This window comes from Gymnoscopelus braueri (genome assembly GCF_963280865.1).
Source record: "Gymnoscopelus braueri genome assembly, chromosome: 2".
NCBI classification, from domain to species: Eukaryota; Metazoa; Chordata; class Actinopteri; order Myctophiformes; family Myctophidae; genus Gymnoscopelus; species Gymnoscopelus braueri.
In genome coordinates this window covers 26,940,567-26,961,654 of record NC_137604.1, presented here as the reverse complement: position 1 = coordinate 26,961,654, position 21,088 = coordinate 26,940,567, and the positions used below count along the sequence as shown (strand labels likewise).

Here is a 21,088-nt window from a genome sequence, read left to right as displayed (position 1 = left end):
AACTGACTACTTACAACAATGATGACAGAGTACTGCAGTGCTGCCTGCAGTACCAGAGTCTCTACCCAGAGCGCGCTCTCTGTCTGTGCACTAATGACAAGAACCTGTGCAGTAAGTCTCTGTTTAGCGGGGTGAAGGCCCTCAGCAAAACAGACTTAGAGGAGGGGGCGAAGACATATGGACATAGTCCTCACCCCACACTGGAGGCGCGTGATGGGAGGAGACCTATCGTGCACACCCAAACAGCAGCACCCGGCGAGAGAACTGGCGGTTGGCAACGATTGGAGAAAGTTACGCCCCTCAATACGGTACAGGAGAATGAAAGAGGCAAGGAGGCGGGGGAAAGGACAACAGAGCTCAGCAACTGTGTGTCACTAATGGAGGACTGCCTGAAGGAGGCGCTGTCTGCCATACTGGAGGCAGAGATGAAGGCTGCCTTTGATGACCTATGGTTTGAGATGGTTTATGTGAAACCACCCTGGAGCCTTAAGGCTGTCCTGGAGTGTTTGAAAAAACACTGGATCGCTGTTTTTGGGAGCATTGTCCCAAGGCATCAGCAGCAAACTGTGAAGAATCTCATTGACTTCTTCTCGCCAGGTAAAACAGTAGATTGCAGCACAATGCTGGTGGCTCTCTCTGAAGCTAAGTCGTTGCTGGTGGACTTTCAGTGTAGGTCTTATGGCAGCCGTGTTCCTACCACTCTCTCCTCATTGGACGGCATTATACGGAAGCTACAACCTCAGCAACCTGAGGCTAAGGAGAAAGTAGCTGTGCCCGCCTCTCACCACGATGAGAAAGCGGCCGTGCCTGCTCAGGTCTCTCACCCACACGAGAACGTACAGGTCTCTCACCCACACGAGAACGCACAGGTCTCTCACCAGCACGAAAACTCACCCATGCCTATTGAGTACTCTCACCAGAATGTGTGGGCTCTGTTTGAGGACATCTGGATGAGGTGCGACCATTTACGCGTGCAGGTGTTTGAGACTCTACACTTTGACCCCGACAGCATGCAGGTGAATTGGCCACAGGGATGTCCCCCTCCACCGCACGTGGAGGAAGCCTGGGCCAAATTGCATCACTTATCCTCCGTGGTCACTAAGCTGATCCAAGCTTTCTTCAGGGTTTGGTCAAACAGTGGTTTAGAGGAAACCCAGGCGCTGCACACCCTCATCTACTCTGAGATTCTTACCATGGATGATGCCAAGTTCACTGCCAAGGACCTCTTGGATTGTTTTGCACAACCGGTGTACAGGGAGAAGCTGAAAAACGGGGGGACCAAACTGGAGAACCTCAAAGCTAGCCTGGAGCATTGTGTGGAGGCCATGCGTCAGCTTGGCACTGACACCATCATGGCGTCAACCATGCACAACTGAGTCAAACTACCAGTTACTTGAAGCTTAAATTATTATAATTGCTTTGTTTTTATAAAAATAGAACCTGAACTTGCATGCATGTTATTTACGTGAATAATAATGTGTTCTTTGTTATACAAAGAGGTGACGTGTTTACCATGAGAACTTTATTTTTATGTTTTTTTTTTGTAGAATGTGGTGGACTGTTTTCCAGTACGTAGGAATAATACACTACATGGGGGTTTACTTATACAAAGCCCAGCATGGAGCTGTTGGCCCTTTGATGATTCAGTTCACTCTTTTCTCTTTTCAATTATCAAAAATAAAAAGTACACTGCTGTATCTAGTGGCAATAAGTGGTCATAAGAGAGCCTGACTTCTAGCTGTATTCTGTGTCCCTGTTACAGCACACTGCATGCCACCAAGGCTCAGCTCTCTGCCTCTTATGCCTCTTATATTCACAAACAGGTACAGTGCAGCTACAGTAGCCATAGCTGACATGTTGATCTCATGGCAGATGTGTATTACAAGACTTCCTGCAGCTTTAGACCTCATATTGTTAGAGGGCCTTAACCACTTACACCCTGTTGACTGGGGACCCCCAGAGGTCTGTAGTTGGCCTCCTCCTTTTTTCAGTGGTGTGGGGTGGCTGGGTACATTTACTCAAGTGCTGTGCTTGGGTACAGTTTTGAGGTACTTTAATGGAGTGTTTCCAATTGTCTATTCTTTTGCTTTTGCTCCCCTACATCTCAGGGGCAAATGTTGTACTTTTGCTTCACTACAATTGTTTTAAAACTTCGGTTACTTTGCAGATATAAATTATTACATTATAGGGCATACATTGACCACTTTAGCCCAACGCGTCGCGATGCTTGTAGATCTGCTGTTTGCAAACATCTTAGTACTTTTAATTTTGGTACTTTAAGTACATTTTGATACCAATACTTTTGTACTTTTACTCAAGTACATTTTGGGTTCCGGACTTTTACTTGTGGCGGAGTGCTTCTGCATTGCAGCGTTGATACTTTTACTTAAGTAAAACATTTGAGTACTTTTTCCACCACTGCCTTTTTTCCCTTTATACCAAAACTCTTCCCGGAAAATAATACAAGCTCACAATGCGTGAGTTGGGAGTATAATGCCTGGCTCAAGGACACATGCAAACACAAGTATGCTTTGTATGTGTGTGCATGAGGTGACGAAGTAGATAAGAGCCCAGGTGATGGTTGCATGCAGGCTGAGATTACCCCTGCTGCTGCTGCTGTCATACGCAGATCATCTACACACAAGTCAGTGGGAGGTGGAGGGGAAAGAGGAGGAAGGACCCACACAGGAGAGGACAGAGACCAGAAGACTGGTGGTGTTCAGAATTCACTGAACACTGACACTTCCTGCCCCCTCGTTAGACTGCCACAGCGGGTGTGTTTAGCTCTATTGAATATTTTCTTTGTTTAATAACCTTAGTGTCCTTATTCTGGGGTCGAACATTTGATTTGATGTTGAGGAAAGGGAGAGGGGACCAAGTATAGACCCCAGGGGGATCCCAGTCAACAGAGTATAGAACTTAAGTAGTTAATTTGAACCCTGGAGTCACTGACACACAAGATCACTGCATCTCCAGGAAGTAATATTCTAAAGAAAGAAAAATACTTTCAAAGGTGGTAGTAGCCATGTGTTGTGAGATGTGTACAATGTCAAAATATTTGATCAATGCTGGTTTGTCTTCTGTAATAAAGTTTTTTTCATATAAAAAAAGAAAAAGAAAACAGCAGATCGACAAGTTATTGTGAGCGGAGACGATACTTCTTGGTGACTTTAACACAGACATGCTCTGTAAGGAAGCGTCAGTGTATAAGTCATTCAAGGGGTTTTGTCATCGGCACTCACTCCACCAGCTAATCACCCAGCCCACAAGGCTGTGTGTTTCCACTCAAACTACCATAGATCTCATTCTAGCAACGGACAAGGACAAAATCCTCAATAGTGGTGTTTCTACCTGTGGCATATCTGATCATAACATGATCTTCTGCACCAGAAAGAAACGTAAACCTAAGAACGGTTACCAAAAATCAGTCACGATCAGAGACCTCAAAAACTATAAGAGTGAGGACTTAGATCGCAGGCTAGAGGAACTGGACTGGTCCGACGTACTAAACAGCACACAGGTAGACGAATCTTGGCTTGGTTTCAAAACCAAATTCATTCAAATTTTGGACAGTGTGGCCCCCATGAAAACCGTCAGGGTCAAATCCCGCCCGGTACCATGGATGAATTCGGACATCCTTACTGCCATGAAGGTCAGAAACAAAAAGTGTTCTGAGCTTCATAAAGGTAGGATCAAACTCGCCAGGTGTTTTAACAAAGGTCTCGAATCCCACGTAGCTAAACTTGTAAAAGAAAGAAACAAGCTAAGAAACAAGGTTAATCGCATGCTCGAATTAGCAGAAAAAAGCTTCCTCGATGACAAAATTGAGGAAAATAAAAGCAAACCACGAGAGCTTTGGAAGCTATTCAACAACCTACTAGGCTGCAGCAAGAAATTGAAAACCAGGTTTACAAACATAAGCCTCAAGGTGAATGACACTCTCATCACATCCAAACATGAAGTGAGTAAAATCCTCAACATATTCTTCACGACCATAACCTCAGATTTGGTTGAAAAACTTCCCCCTCACTCTGGGTGCTATGGTGAAGAACATGTTGACTCATTTTACAAAAAACAGGGTGTACGGAAAGATGATTTTAAACTCTCCCCTGTGAAAACAGAAGAGGTGTTTAAAAAATTGAGTGCTCTTCATCAACACAAAGCCACAGGCCTCGACAATATCCCCGCCAAATTTCTAAAAGACTCGGCCGCCTCCATTGCTCCAATCATTACCCACATAATAAACCTCTCCATCATACAGGGACGGGTCCCTAACGATTTCAAAAAAGCAAGGGTGACCCCTCTGTACAAAAAAGGAAACAAATTAGACCCTGGCAACTACCGCCCTATTTCTATTCTTAGCTCCATCTCGAAAGTCATGGAAAAAATAGTCTATGAACAGGTCGATAAGTATCTTGCCGAAAAAAATCTAATTTACAAATTCCAATCTGGTTTCAGAACAAACCACTCCACTGACACATGCCTTCTCTATTTGAACGACTCTATCAAACAAGATGTCGACAAGGGCAAATATTGCGGCATGGTCATGCTGGACCTCCAAAAGGCCTTTGACACAGTCAATCACCCAATTATGATCAATAAGCTCAAAGCAATAGGTTTTGATGATACGTCAGTGAACTGGATGAGATCCTACCTGGAAGGGAGGGAGCAAGTGGTGGAAGTAAACGGCACCCAGTCCCCCCCCCTCCCTGTGACTTGTGGTGTCCCACAAGGAAGTATACTAGGACCTTTACTGTTCCTGATATATGTGAATGACATGTCATCGGCCTGCGACTGCAAGCTGTTCCTGTTCGCAGATGACTCGGCCCTGCTAGTCTCGGACAGGGACAGGCTGCAGGTTGAGAAAACTCTCAGCTCCGAACTCAACAAGATCTGCATCTGGCTCTCTGACAACAAACTTTCATTACACCTGGGTAAAACTGAATCCATCCTCTTTGGGTCCAGTCCTAACCTTAGCAAGGCAGAGAGTTTCACGATCAAAGTGGGTGATAATGTCATCAAAAGAAAGGATGAAATTACCTACCTGGGCTCCATCTTGGAGGCAAACATCTCTGGTAACAAAAACGCAGAAAAAGTGATCAAAAATGTCAACCGAACAACACGCTATTTGTGGAGGATTGATCGCCTAGTCAGTAAGAATACTCTGAAGATTCTTGCAGGGGCCCTCATTCAAGGTCATTATGATTATGCATGCACTTCATGGTATCACAACACCTCCAAGGCCTTAAAAACAAGGCTCCAAACATCCCAAAACAAACTTGTAAGGCTACTTCTTGGCCTCAATCACAGAACCCATCTAACCCCTGCTCATTTTGCTAGGATTGGATGGCTTAGGGTTGAGGACAGAGTACAGCAACTTGCTATGGGCCTGGTCTTCAAGATACACCACAACATTGGGATCCCCCTGTATTTGTCAAAATACTTCAAAAATGTTAATGAAGTCCATGATCATAACACCAGAGGCAGCTCCACTGATCATGTTCAACCCAGATTTGGCTCAACTAAGGGTATGAACTCGTTCTCATGCTATTCATCAAAAATGTGGAATGCCCTACCAAAAGGAGTAAAGGAGTGTAAAACCCTACTCACTTTCAAAACTGCCCTAAAGATACACCTTCAGGAGGCTGCAATTCGAAAATGGCCCCTGTCTAAGTCTTAACCTACCCCTCCCTACCCCCCCCCCTCCTTCATTTTCCTCTTTTGTATATATATATATATTTTTTCTCTCGTCATACCAGTAACCTGAAAGCTGATTGTATGACATTCTGTATAGTAGTGTGTATATCTGCCTGCCTCTTATATTTCATCATGATTTGTGTGCATGGGGTTCTCATCTTAAACAAGCGTAATGCTTAATGAGGGTTTCCAGTTTAGTAGACCTTGTATTGTGAATTTGTACTTCCATGTACTGTTATGTACTGTCATGTACTATTCTCATGTCTTTCTAAATAAACTACATCAATCAATCAATCAATCAATCAATCAAAGCTTCTGAGATCTTAGAAATTCAGTAAGGAAAGTGAAAGATGAGGAAAAATCAGGAACACAGGAATTTCACGTGGGAGATGCAAGTAAACCTGTACCAGCGCCTCAGCCCAGAGTGCACCTGCGCAAATCTGCTGTGTTAAACATGCATGGAAATGGTTTGTGTTGTGTGAAGTCAGACCAGAGAGAGAGATAGAGAGAGAGAGAGAGAGAGAGAAATTCCGGAAACTCAAGGACAAACTCCAAGGCAAGGACGCCTGTATAAATCGGCATTGTTAGGTATGCCTGGCAACAGTCTGTGTCATATGAGAACCTTATCAGTATATATAGTGTTGTAGATGCACAGAGACACAGGCAGGCAAAAAACAGGGGTCAGGGTGAGGCAGAGCCATTTTTTAATGGCTACTTTGGTGTCTTTAGATCCAATGGAGATGTGTGAGAGCCTCTTGACATGGATACAGACATTTGGAGTGGAGGCTCCCTGCAAAACAGTTGAAGATCTTACCAGTGGTGTCGTCATGGCCCAGGCTCTACAGCAAATAGACGCAACATATTTCAATAGGATCAAGGCTGGAGGAAACTGTAGGTTAAAGTTCAGCAATCTAAAGAAAATTCTGAAAGGCATTTTAGACTATATCCAAGAGGTACTAGGCCAGCAGATAAACGACTTCACGCTGCCAGATATTGACCTTATTAGGGAACACTCAGATGCAGCAGAACTTGGCAGGATGCTTCAACTCATACTGTACTGTGCTGTCAACTGCGAACAGAAACAAGACTTCATCCATACCATAAGGACGATGGAGGAGTCAGTGCAACATGTTGCTATGATGGCCATCCAAGAGCTTATGAGAAAGGAAGCTCCATTTACAGGAGGTAATAACTTGGACCTGGACAGGCAGCTGGAAAAGACAGTGACGAAGTTCAATGACGCTTTATCCGCTTTGAAGGGTATGTCGTGGCAGGTGGCAGCCCTTCAGGAGGAAAAAGGCAGTTTGCAAGCTGAGAACCAGATCCTTATGGACAGACTAGAGAAGCTTAGGGTTAAGGACGCTTTGGCCACCAAGGAGGAGATGCTGTGGCAGGTGGCAGCTCTTCAGGAGGAAAAGGTCAGTTTGCTAGCTGAGAACCAGATTCTTATGGACAAACTCAACCAGTATGAGTCAATAGAAGTCAACAGCCCAGCTGGACACAAACACCAGTTGCAGGCAAGTCTAAAGCAACTACAGGAAGAGACTCTCTGGCTGGAGGAGGGTGACTACTGTGTCCGTTGTGAGGAACGGCAAAAAGATCTTGTGGATGTCAGGTCTCAAAATGAAGAGCTCACATTTATTTTTTTCATTCTTTTTCAAATTATTGTTTTTATGATTATTATATCTTCGTCCACACCCAATAGCTCAGACAATCCAGACAAGTACTTAAGTACACAACTTACAGCTTTAGTCAAGTACATAAGTACACAACTTACAGCTTTAGTCAGTCAGTGTACTGTCTCACTGATGAGACAGCTGCAGTAATGACTATAAATGAAACCAGATGTTATAAATGTAATATAAAACAGATAATTTAAATGTCTTTATAAATAAATGAAAAAGAAAAATACCCCCATTATACTACATTCAGATCCTTATGTGCTCAATAAATGCCCACTTCTTGATCCCCTCCATGTCACAAATGTATTTTACTTCAGTCAACCATTGTGCATGGGTTGGATGTTGAGTTTCTAGCCAATTAATAGTAATCTAGTAAATATCTTCTGGTATAATCCCTAGAATTGAGGTAATTTCATTGATGTTGCTGTAGTTTTGTCCAAATCCAGTAGCACATCCAATAGCAGACAATTCAGACAAGTACATATAAGAACACAGATACTGATACAAGTTACAGATAGTTTAAATGAATACATTAAAAGAAAAAAATGTGTAGGAAAAATACCCAAATGATACTGCATTCAGATCCCATATGCACTCAATAAATGCCCACTTCTTGGTAATTGGTTCATCTTGCAACCTAACCAAATGAGTTATCCTCTCTATGTCACCAATTTATTTTCTTTTAGTCAACCATTGTTCATGGATTGGAGAATGAGTTCCAATAAATAGTGATAATTTTCTTAGCTGTGTGATGGCTATACCCCATCCACTCTGCTTGTTGTAGTTACTGCTGGTACCAAGATATGCCATCTCATGCCTCGTCAGTCGCCACTGGTATGAAATGGTACACAAATTGTCTATGTGGTCACTTCACTTCTCCAATGAATTAAAAGACTTCACGACACGTCACGGTGCGTACGGAAATACGCTCTGTGAGTGGTGGAGCGCACTGTTCTCCATGAACAATGGTTGACTAAAAGAAAAGAAATTGGTGACATGGAGAGGAGAACTCATTTGGTTAGGTTGCAAGATTAACCATTTACCAAGAAGTGGGCATATGGGATCTGAATGCAGTATCATTTGGGTATTTGTCTTTTAATTTATTTAAAGAAATGTATTCATTTAACTTTTTAAATCTTAAACACCATCTGTAACTTGTATCAGTATTTGTGTTCTTTATGTACTTGTTTGGATTCTCTGCAATTGGATGTGCTACACCAAAGGTGAACGTAAGCCAGGCAATCCCATGCATTGTGAGCTTAAGTTGTAGATCGGCTATTTTCACTATTTTTGAAATAGGGTTTAAGTGAAATAAAAGTATTTCTGTAAGTTTGGGTCTTTTGAGTCTCAAGATGAAAAAGTTTGGGAAAGTTTGGGGTTCTTGTCCGTTTGTCTGTCCAGTAGCCTACTAAATCTCACAAACCGCTGATCCGATCAGCATCAAATGTCTTCTTGTGCATGCTGCCAGTAGGCAGGGGTGGATTACCGAACGGCCTACCAGGCCTTGGCCCAGGGCAGGGGCCTAAAAGCTCAGGGGGGCTCAAACCAGAGCCTATTATTAAACGTATTTGTGGTTGAGAATGGTGTATGTGTTTGCTTTGATTGAGTGCATCTTCCTGTAATTCCTGCGTTGTTGCGATACAGCTGAATGTATTTATAGTTATTGTGCCGTTGGCTTTGAGAGTTACGGTGCTCTAAATCCTGTTGAGATGTAGGTGAATCTTAATTAATATGCTGTTGGCCTTTTTCATATCCTTGCCCAGGGGCCCATTGTCTAATAATTATGCACCTCCAGTCCACATATTTATATTTCTTGAAATATTTAACTTTTTATCATGGAAGTGAGTGGGGGTGGGATAAGGTTCTAATCCCACCTCCATTTACTTCCATTATAAAATATAAATAAATACTAATAAGATGTTTACGTTTTGTCTTTTGAATGCCAAAACTTCTAAAATGTGTTTTCACTTTGTCATTGTGGGGTATTGAGTAGGTTGATTTTTTAAATATTTTTGACCAATGATTAACAAACATCTTGTTAGTGGTACTTCTGCTCTATTTTCTCACATTTTATTACTATTCAACTATTTCTACTGTTATTGAGGAAGTCTTGAGGAAGCTTAAAGAACAAGAATGTTACCACCTATTTATGCTGCTAGCAGCTGTATCCTATGTAATGTGACAATAAGTACCCTTGAAACGCGAAACCTGTCACAGACCAAAGAAAAGTCAGTAATGATTCAAAACAATCTTTAATAAATCTACATCAGCCATATAGGGCAGGACCCAATATGAGCAGTCATCAAATAAAGCATATCAAACCTCTACTGGAACCTGTGAGCTAACCAAGGAACATAATTTACAGGCACAGGAATTTTACCAAGGAAAAAAAGGTAATCATGTCTGTAATTTTAAACTATGAGTGAAATTAGAGAAGTTAAAGAATGTGGCTAAAAGATGCACACAATGTCATTACTTTTAAGTTAGTTTTGTACCATTGAACATATTTTTTTTGTTTTCTTAATGACTATTATTAAATACTGACTGTAGTGAATGGCACTATTCAATCTAGAATGCAAGCATTGTGTAAATGATTGTATGTCCATCATATTTCTTAAGACTGACATATTTACTGTCTGACTGACAAAAACACAATTTTAAGTAATGTATACCTATATGTTTCTGAAAATGAGTTCAATGAGTTCCCTTACTATGAATAGGTATTGTTTGTATTGACACGCATTTTGACATTAAACTGTAAATGATGCACTGTTAGTCATGAAACTAATGCACTCATTGTAGTTTTCACAGTAACCACACGGTGGAGCTGAGGAGGCCCAGATGATGAGCTCAGTGATACCGCCTGGAGGGGTACTGTACTCAAAGTGAATTTAACTCCTGTGTGAGTGGGACCCGAGATGACAAAATCTGGGCAGGCATTCACATGTCCGCAGGCAACCCATATGTCACCATGTTGACACCCGACACACTCATGGGTGCCGTGTTATCTCTTCTTGCCTTTCCTCTGTTTGATAATGAACAGGTTCTCGTCAGTGGGGTACATCTCTGTGGCAGCAGCCTTCTTCCTGTCTCTTCCTCTGACTCGAGTGTTCTTCTTTCCATCTCCGGCCCTCCCCGGCCCAAACAGGCGATCTGAGGTACAGGCATTGGGCTTGAAGGGCACCCCCGGTGGCCCCTTAGAGCTTTTCTTAATCTTTTTCCTCTTTTTCTTCTCTCCTTCACCTTTCCCACGGGGAAAGTCGTCTGCCTCGTCCAAAGCAACCTTTGCGGGTCTTGCCGGAGGGAGTGGGTCTCTCGTGGTGGGCACTTGTCGCTTGGGTTCCCACCGTTTGCCTGGCCCGTTGGACCCTTGTTGTTTTTGCTTGTCTTCTTTCTTGGGTTTGAACTTTGTGGCAGACTTACGTCCATCATTAAACCTAATGTGGGTGTTGTTGTGCTTGTGAATAATAGGGCTTTGGTGAGAGCGGTGGTTAGAGTGGTGTTTGGGGTCTTGGTGGTCGCTTTTATAGTTATGGTTGGATTTCTGTCTCTTCTTTGGTGGTCCTGGGGTCTCAGGGGTTTGAGAGGTTGACAACTGGCCAGGTATATTCAGCTCTGGGAAAAAATAGAAAGAAACATCAGATTAATTCTGCCCTATTTTGTCTCCGTTTCTACTTGTTCTTGATCAAGATTATTATGATGGCATCTCTTATCAATTCTGAACATTGTGTGCAAGATAGTGTGTGTCTGTGTGTGTGTGTGTGTGTGTGTGGGGGGGGGGGTGTGCGTGTGTGTGTGTGTGTGTGCGTGCGTGCGTGCGTGCGTGCGTGTGTGTGTGTGCAGCATACGTTTGAAGTTTATCCTGTTGTTTCTGCGCTTGATGTCATCCTTTGAGTCATAGTGATTGATGAAGGGTGTGTTGGCAAACGTGTTTCTGAACATCCTCTGCATTGTACATGCCTGAGAAGAGAAACAAAACGCAAAACGTCATACACACAAACACGCACGGCGGGGAAAAGGAACAAAGGCAACCAGAAGAAGGTGAATGCAGAGAGGTCACGTATTAGGAACATTAAAACGAGCTACGGGATCTACTCACATGGCCAAAGTGTCCTCTTCTAGAGCAGTTGTGGCAGTAGGGCGGGTTCCTCCCTGGGTCATCTCCTTTTGGCCTCACAGGAGGACCTGCTTTGGGCTGAAGAGAGTATCGGGTTAAAAAAAAACTTTTCACTGATGGTAAAGAAGCAATATTATCATTATTTTTTTAGTTGAGCAATGTTTTTTTTTTTTTTTTTGATTGATTGAATACTTTATTAGTAAAAAATGTAAACAGCACGGAGGTGCAGTAACACATTTGGGCTAAAAGGATAACACTAAAAAGTCCTATGTTCTGTATTCAATTCATCAACAGAGCATATACATATTAACGCATGTATACATGTCATCAACAAATACGAATAGCTATATTTAAAGAGGAGAAAAAGAAAAAAAGGAAAACGGTGAGAGTGTATGACCCCTCATTTCAATGGGATGTAATATCTATCTCCACTTGCAGTTTTCTGACAGATGCTTTTTCAGGACAGTTTTGAAAGAGGCCAGTGATCTCTTATGTCACGCTCATGTCACCATAACTCAGCCATAACCATATAAGAACTTTCCAATGCGCAAACAAATCACTCCGCTCCATATTTGGGCACTAAAGGGGGCATGCCCATATTTGGGCACAGGGATCTCCATATATGAGCATAAAAGGGACAAGGACTGACAGATACAGAGATCTCCATATATGGGCATAAAGGGGACAAGGACTGAGAGATACAGAGATCTCCATATATGGGTATAAAAGGGAAAAGGACTCACAGATACAGAGATCTCCATATATGGGCACAAAAGGGACAAGGACTGACAGTAAACTCTAGTATTATCAAACTTGATATTATCAAACTTTTTTTACACTCATCATCTTCTAAGCATCCTGAATGGAATCTAGCAATGTTAGCAAACTTGATAAAGTCAAGCAATGTTTTTCTTTTACTCCCCATCATCTTCTAAGCATCCTGAATGGAATCCAATAGCAGTTTAGCTTTCCCCTTTCATCTCTCCCGCCATTCACATGCTTTCTATTGATACGGGATGGTGTGTATTGTGTGTTGAATATGGGCGCTGATATAAAGCAATGATTATGCTGGCTATAGTTAGGAGCCTGTAATGACCCTGTATGATAAGTAAGAGTCTCTCCCTCTCTCTCTGTGTGTGTGTGTGTGTGTGTGTGTGTGTGTGTGTGTGTGTGTGTGTGTGTGTGTGTGTGTGTGTGTGTGTGTGTGTGTGTGTGTGTGTGTGTGTGTGTGTGTGTGTGTGTGTGTGTGTTGGACACAGGGTCCTGTCCCCTATGGGCCAGTGTTCTGAAAGCCTTCCACGCTCCAGTGCCCACAGCAAATATACACTGATAAAGAGAGAGAGAGGGGAGAGACAGGCACGGTGCATTTACTGCTAATGTTAGACTCGGACTCACACACACACACACACACACACACACACACACGCGCACACACACCTACAGTAATGTCGTTCTCTTGAGTCTACACACGTAGACATGCACGCACACAAACATCATACACCACCACACTCACGTACACACTATTCAATCTCATGCGCATGCACATGCACAGTATTCACTCACACATTCACACAACTCTAATGTCTGGTCTAAGGTGCCTCCTCTCTCTCATTACGCCTCCCTCCTATTCCTGATTCCACGATTACAAATGATTTCCTCCACACGTCATTTTTTAAACATAGCTTTAGGAAACTGCCCTCCCCTGCCCTCTTTTCTTCTCCTCCGCCCATTCTCCATCTCTCCTCCATATGCTTCCCTCCATGCCCCCATCCACACCACCACCCCCTCCCCTCTCTCTCTCTTTTCCGCTTGAGTAGTTTTGCAGCAGAAAGGATGAATGCTATTAGAGCGTCGCGTCATTATCGGGTCAGGCCGGCCGGGGCCCATCTCCATCACAAAGGCCAGGAGATCACAGACCTCTCTCACACTCTGTCTCTCTCTCTCTCACACACACACACACACACACACACACACACACACACACACACACACACACACACACACACACACACACACACACACACACACACACACACACACACACACACACACACACACACACACACACACACACACACACACACACACACACACACACACACACACACACACACACACACACACACCCTTAGGATCACAGTCCCTGTCTCAGGACCCCCTCTTCCCATTCATCTCTCATGTAAATTGGCTGTAGGTCTCTCTCTCTCTCTCTCTCTCTGACCTTGGGCTCCTCTTATCTCTCAGTGGTCTGATCCAGCATAGAGAGAGAATAAACCAAAGCAAGAAATGGAATCATTTCCTTTTCTGCCATCAACACAATCAACCTGTGATAGGTGTGTGTGCGTGAATGCAAGTGTGTGTGTGTGTGTGTGTGTGTGTGTGTGTGTGTGTGTGTACCCGCAAATCTGTGTGTCTGTCACAGACTATATAAATTAGTTGGATATATATCCATACTTTCCTTTTATCTCAGCATATCTGTGCGGGTGCAAGGATAGAGAATGTGAGGGAAGAAGCTATGTGTGAGGTGCAACGGTAGAGGCAGCGAGGGCAGAGTGTGTGGGGGTGTGAGGGTAGAGATAGTGGGAGTGTAGAGGCTGTGGGTGCAAGGGTAGATGCTAAGAGGGTAGAGGCTATGAGGGTGAGAGGGTAGAGGCTATGAGGGTGAGAGGGTAGAGGCTATGAGGGTGAGAGGGTAAAGGCTATGAGGGTGCGAGGGTAGAGGCTATGAGGGTGCGAGGGTAGAGGCTATGAGGGTACGAGGGTAGAGGCTATGAGGGTGCGAGGGTAGAGGCTGTGGGGATGCGAGGGTAGAGGCTATGAGGATGCGAGGGTAGAGGTTATGAGGGTGCGAGGGTTGAGGCTATGAGGGTGCGAGGGTAGAGGCTATGAGGGTACGAGGGTAGAGGCTATGAGGGTTCGAGGGTAGAGGCTGTGGGGATGCGAGGGTAGAGGCTATAAGGATGCGAGGGTAGAGGTTATGAGTAGGGCTGGGTGCGGTAACCGCAATACCGCCATACCGCGGTACGGTATACCGTACCGCACGTCAGGTTCATTACCGCGATAATGCGATTTTTTTTTTTTTTATATATAATTTTTTTTATATTTTATATCATGATGACATGTCTATTCTAGCCTGCTGTGGTGTGACTGGTGTCGGCCGGGGTCGTGTCGGGGGCGGGGTTGGTCGGCTCTTTAACATTACCTTGTGGCAAAGGAAAGGACAGATATAAACGAGCAGATCTACAAGCTCAGCGACAGCCCAAAGTGTTGCACTTTTGCTGTAGAAAGATGAGATTTACAACCCCTAATAAGAGAGTGGAGGCACCCCGGGGGTCGACAGGAGTCAGAGCAGGGCCAGTCCATTATTATTAAACTGGGGGTTTGCTTTTGTGTGTGTGCCTGATAATTAATTATTTCTTGGCTTTAGTATTACAGAAATTGTTAGATTGAATATATATATAGTCTACCCACACAACACAGACATATAAAAAGTAAGCATAAGCTGTTTGAGTTACATTATTTTCAAGTACTTAGCTTACACATATACATATATATATATACACACATATATATATATATATATATATATATATATATATATATATATATATATATATATATATATATATATATATATATATATATATATATATATATATATATATATATATATATATATATATTCAGATCCGTAGACCGACCCATCACCCGTGATTATTTCAAAATACGAACCAGACCCGCCCCGCCCGTCAAATAAACGACCTGTTGTCCGCCCGTTTATCCGTGTAAAATGTAAATCCTATTGAAAAGTGTGTTGAAAAAGATAGCAGCCTTCAACAACAGCGCTACATGAGTGGTCAGGTTTGTACAGAAATCAAGTGAAGACGGAGGAGCGAGCTTAAGCCACGCGCGAACGCGCATCTACGCAGCACACATGTGTCGTTGTTTACGTCATCACATAGTTTTAATTTGAAGGTTTAACAGGATGTTCAATGTGTTTTTGTGAGTTAAGATAACTGACCAGCATGAGCATGCTCCGTGCAGTTGTGCTGTGTTAAGTTACACAAGTTACGTTGTTTGGGCGGAAACAGTGCTCTCTGATTTTCACAATAAATACCCGCCCGCGATTAGTTCAGTACCGCCCGTCCCCGTTATCTTATCAAAGTAAAATTTTCACCCGTTTTCACCCGTCAAACGCGGGTATCCGGCCCGTTGCAGGACTCTGATATATATCTATATATAGATATAGATATATATAGATATATATAGATATATATATATAGATAGCTTGGGTCGGAGTCACCAGTGTAATTTCACTCTCATATATATACACCTCGTCGTACGATAGTGTCTTACATCACGTAACAAAAAGAGCAGATCTACAAGCTCACCAAGCTTGTAGATCTGCTATTTCCGGCAGCCGAGACCAATCGATTGACGGCATTCACGGCACTGACGCAAAACATACGACGGTTTCATTTCTTTCATAAGTTTCATAACAAACGGGGATAGATTCCCTACTTTTCTTAATCCTAATAGTTTTTATCTGAGATAGCTTTCCAATAATCTTTAACGGATTACGCTAACATCATGGTCATGGAATATAAACATTAGGAACGATGCCAGTCGGCCACGCAGACTGGTTAACTACGAGAGATGAGAGAAAACATCATCCAGGTATTTCTCTCTTTTACTTGTAACTGAGTATTTTCACATTTCAGTATTGATACTTTTACTTAAGTACAAGAGTTGAGCATTTTTCCACCACTGCTTAAGAGCAAAACTTATTTTTGTTCGGCTTACTTCAGACAATGCAACAGCATAGGTGATGATAATAATAATAATGACGACGGTGCAAAACCCACCGTCGGTAACGGCGCGGTAACGGTAACGGCGCGGTAACGGTAACAACGCGGTAGCGGTAATGGCGCGGTAACGGTAACCCGCGGTTCTTTAAAATTGGCTGCGGTATTACAAAAAAATTTGAGCGCGCTTCGCGCGCGTGCACGTACCGCCGTACCGTACCGTAACGGGGAGTAATTACCGCGGAAAATAAAAATCCATACCGCCCCAGCCCTAGTTATGAGGATGCGAGGGTACAGGCTATGAGGATGTGAGGGTAGAGGCTATGAGGATGCAAGGGTAGAGGCTATGAGGATGCGAGGGTAGAGGCTATGAGGATGCAAGGGTAGAGGCTATGAGGATGTGAGGGTAGTGGCTATGAGGATGCGAGGGTAGAGGTTATGAGGATGCGAGGGTACAGGCTATGAGGATGTGAGGGTAGAGGCTATGAGGATGCGAGGGTAGAGGTTATGAGGATGCGAGGGTAGAGGCTATGAGGATGTGAGGGTAGAGGCTATGAGGATGTGAGGGTAGAGGCTATGAGGATGCGAGGGTACAGGCTATGAGGATGCGAGGGTAGAGGCTATGAGGATGTGAGGGTAGAGGTTATGAGGATGTGAGGGTACAGGCTATGAGGATGCGAGGGTAGAGGCTATGAGGATGTGAGGGTAGAGGCTATGAGGATGTGAGGGTAGAGGTTATGAGGATGCGAGGGTAGAGGCTATGAGGATGTGAGGGCAGAGGCTATGAGGATGCAAGGGTAGAGGCTATGAGGATGCGAGGGTAGAGGCTATGAGGATGCGAGGGTAGAGGCTATGAGGATGTGAGGGTAGAGGCTATGAGGATGTGAGGGTAGAGGCTGTCGGGATGCGAGGGTAGAGGCTATGAGGATGCGAGGGTAGAGGCTGTGGGGATGCGAGGGTAGAGGCTATGAGGATGTGAGGGTAGAGGCTGTCGGGATGCGAGGGTACAGGCTATGAGGATGTGAGGGTAGAGGCTATAAGGATGCGAGGGTAGAGGTTATGAGGATGCGAGGGTACAGGCTATGAAGATGCGAGGGTAGAGGCTATGAGGATGCGAGGGTAGAGGCCATGAGGATGCGAGGGTAGAGGCTATGAGGATGTGAGGGTAGAGGCTGTGGGGATGCGAGGGTAGAGGCTATGAGGGTAGAGGCTATGAGGATGCGAGGGTAGAGGCTATGAGGGTAGAGGCTATGAGGATGAGAGGGTAGAGGCTATGAGGATGTGAAGGTAGAGGCTGCAGTGGTCCAAGAGGCTGTACCCTCACACCCCTATAGGGTAGAGGCTGGGGTGTGTGAGGGGGCCATCACTGTGTAATCCCTACCCCCTGCCCCAATTTGCTTGATTACTGTACCAGGCATCATGGAAACTAAACATGGAGAATTGTGAGGGTGGGTTAAACGTGGTTTATGGCTGGCTGGCTAAGTGGCGATGTACACCGGCCCAAATACAAAAATAATCTACAAAGCTATAAAGGGATGGAATCCCATCTACACTGTGTTGGTTCAAGATGAAGAGGTCCATTTCTGGAGCAGCTGATAGATACTTTGTCAGTTCGTCAGAAGGAGAGGGATAAGACTGGGAAGAGGAGTGGTGGTGTGGTGTGTATGTATGTGTGTGTGTGTGTGTGTGTGTGGGGGGGTAGTTTGAGAGGGTCCTAAGGGCTTGTCTGCATGGACACAGACAGCCAGTCATCCGTAGCCTCTCATACATGCGCGCGCACACACACACACAGACACACACACACACACACAAAATAACAAACACATCCACACACTTGCATGCACATGCGTGTAACACACAGACACACACACACACACACACACTTTCCCACACTTGCATTCTGTCTCTCTAAGCCCTGTTCTCCTCTGCTCCTTGCCTTGGCTGCTGGTGGTAAAGCTGTGTTAATCCTTGGACCAACACAAAGCTCAGACTGTTACAGACTACAATCTGAAGGAGGGCACATACACACACAGAAACACACACAGTTATAAAACACAATCGGAGAAGCAAACAGGCTTGTGTGTGTGTGTGTGTGTGTGTGTGTGTGTGTGTGTGTGTGTATTGGGGGGATTGAACAGCAAAGGGTGTGCGAGTAGGGGCCAGGGCCAGCGGCGGTGTTTTGCATACGTTATTGCAACGATGGGGAGGTTTGCATAATGTTACTGGAACCTCAGGGGAACCACTCTGCATGCTTTTATCATAGAAACCAGCCTGCTAACACAACACTAGTGGGCCCATACCAAAACAAACACACCCTTGTGGTGCATGTATGCGTGCGTGTGTGTGCTCGTGTGTGCATGCGTGCGTGCGTGCGTGCGTGTGTGTGTGTGTGTGTGTGTGTGTACACACGCATGTGTGTGGGTATGTGCCAGTGTGAACATGTTAGGTTAACACCATCTTTGAAAGCAGCTGTTTATCATCAATCACCTTATTCTCTTGAAGGATTGCTTAATTTGTATAACATACACCACGCTGCCACAGACAATACAAAATACATGTTCCTTCTTTCATACATGGAAACTATGGGAATAAAATCCAATGTTCATCTAAGAGGCTTCAACCACTTAAAGGGGGATGAAATGAAACCCTAGGCTGATCTCAGGTTAAAAACTACAGCAGGGTAAAACATGGCAGTCTGCAAAAGGTGGACCTTATTAGTACCCCGCGATTTAAGCAACACAGCTGCAGCTAATCAAATGAATAATGTGTGTTAGATTTAGGTGAACCAATGGGCATTGACAATACTGTTGACTGTCTGTGCTTGCACATTGGCTTACCCATGGCTCTGGGCGCACTTCAATCTAACACACCCATTATTAATTATATTAGCTGCAGCTATGTTGCATATTAGCCTGTCATGTTTTTAATCTGCTATAGTTTTGTTTTGAACCTGAACCAAAATCAGCCTAGGATTGCCAATTTAAGGCTTATGTACTTCATCTTATGACGAATAGTGAAAATAACAGATGTACAAACTCATAATGTCACAATGCAAAGTATTGTGAGCTTGTAGATCTGCCTGTTTGTATTTTTCATGTTTACCTATAATGTTAAGTGCAAAACAGGGATGCCACCCAGGGTTAACACGGCTGAAGAGCTAGAAGTGGGCGGAGAGATGGAGGGTAAGCATTTGTAGGCTGTGGTAAGGTGTGTGTGTGTGTTGGGGGGGGGGGGATACGAATTAACCAGATGTGATTTCAGATTTTTGCCCCTATTGTGTCTGCCAGTCTACAAAGCCTCAGACCCCAAACCAAAGCCGTAACCCTGTGCTCCGAGTGCAGAGCGCAGAGCACACACACACACACACACACACACACACACACACACACAGGGTGTAAATTCCCTGTGGGCCTGTGTTATCTCTTCCCGTCAGTCAGTCAATCAGTGTGAAAACAATCAGGAGGAACCCGATTTCCTCTTTAGACTGACAGAGCGAGAGAGCGAGAAAAAGAGAGACAGGGTTGGAGAGAGAAGAATGGGGGAGACAGAGAATGATGAGGGAGAGATGGAGAAGAGAGTGAGATAAGTAAGGTAAGGTGAGACAAAGAATGGACAGAAAGAGCAAGATGGAGAGGGACAGGGGTCAGGAAGAGCGTTACACCTAATTTAATGTAGGTGTAACGCTACATTAATGTGCACAATGTTAGTTTGAATATCAGTTATTTTAGTGACACTATCGTGTGGTGAAGTATAAATTATATTAGGCTGAAGAGTTACAGAACGTATAACATGGAGAAAACACTGGAGAGACTCAAAGACCAAAAGTGTAGAGGGGAGGAGGGGGCAAATGCTTCAGGAATGTAATGATAATGTTATTCAGGCTGTCTTTCAGGCGAGGTCTGGTAATCTGGTCACACCGTGGAAGGCGGAATAGAGGATACGTACTAATCTAGCAGGTACTAATCTAGCAGGGCTACGCTCACTTCCTGTTCACAGAGCTTTCTGTCACTTTCAGAGGCTTCCATTGTGACTGATGTCACGGAAAGATCCTGTGTTAATCTAGTGGTGTGAGATATATTTATTTATTCAACAAATGGACGGACAAACACACACGGTCAAATGTAGAGCGCCTGGCACCGCTAAAAATGGATAAGTTAAGCACTGAGGATTTTATCGTAGTGTGTGTGTGGTGATTGTTCAGCAATATTTGACATGGGAGTTGGACGGAAATGACACCTATGTGTATGGACGAGCGTGGCATTGACTCAGGAGATGTGTCCGTCTAGGTTTAATCCCTAGCTCCTCCTTGAAGTGTCCTTGAGCAAGACAATGAACCCCTAACTGCTGCTGCCAACTAACAGTTTGGTGTCTTGCATGGTTAGCTACGCCGTCGGTGTGTGAATGGGTGAACGTAACGCAGATTGTAAAGCGCTTTGGATAAAAGGCCATTGGAATGTAGAACATTTACCAAAACCATTTAGACATGGACATATAGTTGGAGCCAGTCTTTCAGGCCCTGCAGTCAGGATGTTAAATCCCGATTCAATTACTCTGGCAGCCGCAAACGTGTACACACAGACAATGCATACGCACACACGCCATGCCCCCAGCTGGCTAAGTGGACAGGAACTGAAACCTGCAAAGTCTTTGATAACACAGCACTAGTTCTAATGGACATAGGCCCTGTTCAGACTGGCAGCCCAAATCCTACCCAGATTGGGGTCGCATTGTTTTTATGCCGTCTGAGCAGCAAAAAAAAACATGTGGAAACTGATCTTTGATAAACA

The 21,088-nt window shown here is 44.2% G+C and overlaps 1 protein-coding gene across 2 annotated transcripts in view; it reads right to left on the bottom strand.

Moving 5' to 3' along the window:
* Nucleotides 1-9,623: 9,623 nt before the first annotated feature.
* Nucleotides 9,624-21,088, bottom strand: part of zcchc7 (zinc finger, CCHC domain containing 7) — a 60,709-nt gene continuing 49,244 nt past the window's right edge. The window contains exons 8-10 of one of the 2 annotated variants that reach the window (XM_080414736.1): nt 11,479-11,574; nt 11,228-11,339; nt 9,624-10,994 (exon numbers count right to left, since the gene is read on the bottom strand). In XM_080414736.1, the coding sequence (XP_080270862.1) occupies nt 10,384-10,994; nt 11,228-11,339; nt 11,479-11,574 (819 nt within the window). In that variant the 3' untranslated portion in view covers nt 9,624-10,383. The remainder of the gene's footprint in view (nt 10,995-11,227; nt 11,340-11,478; nt 11,575-21,088) is intronic. The other variant, XM_080414737.1, reaches the window with a different exon arrangement.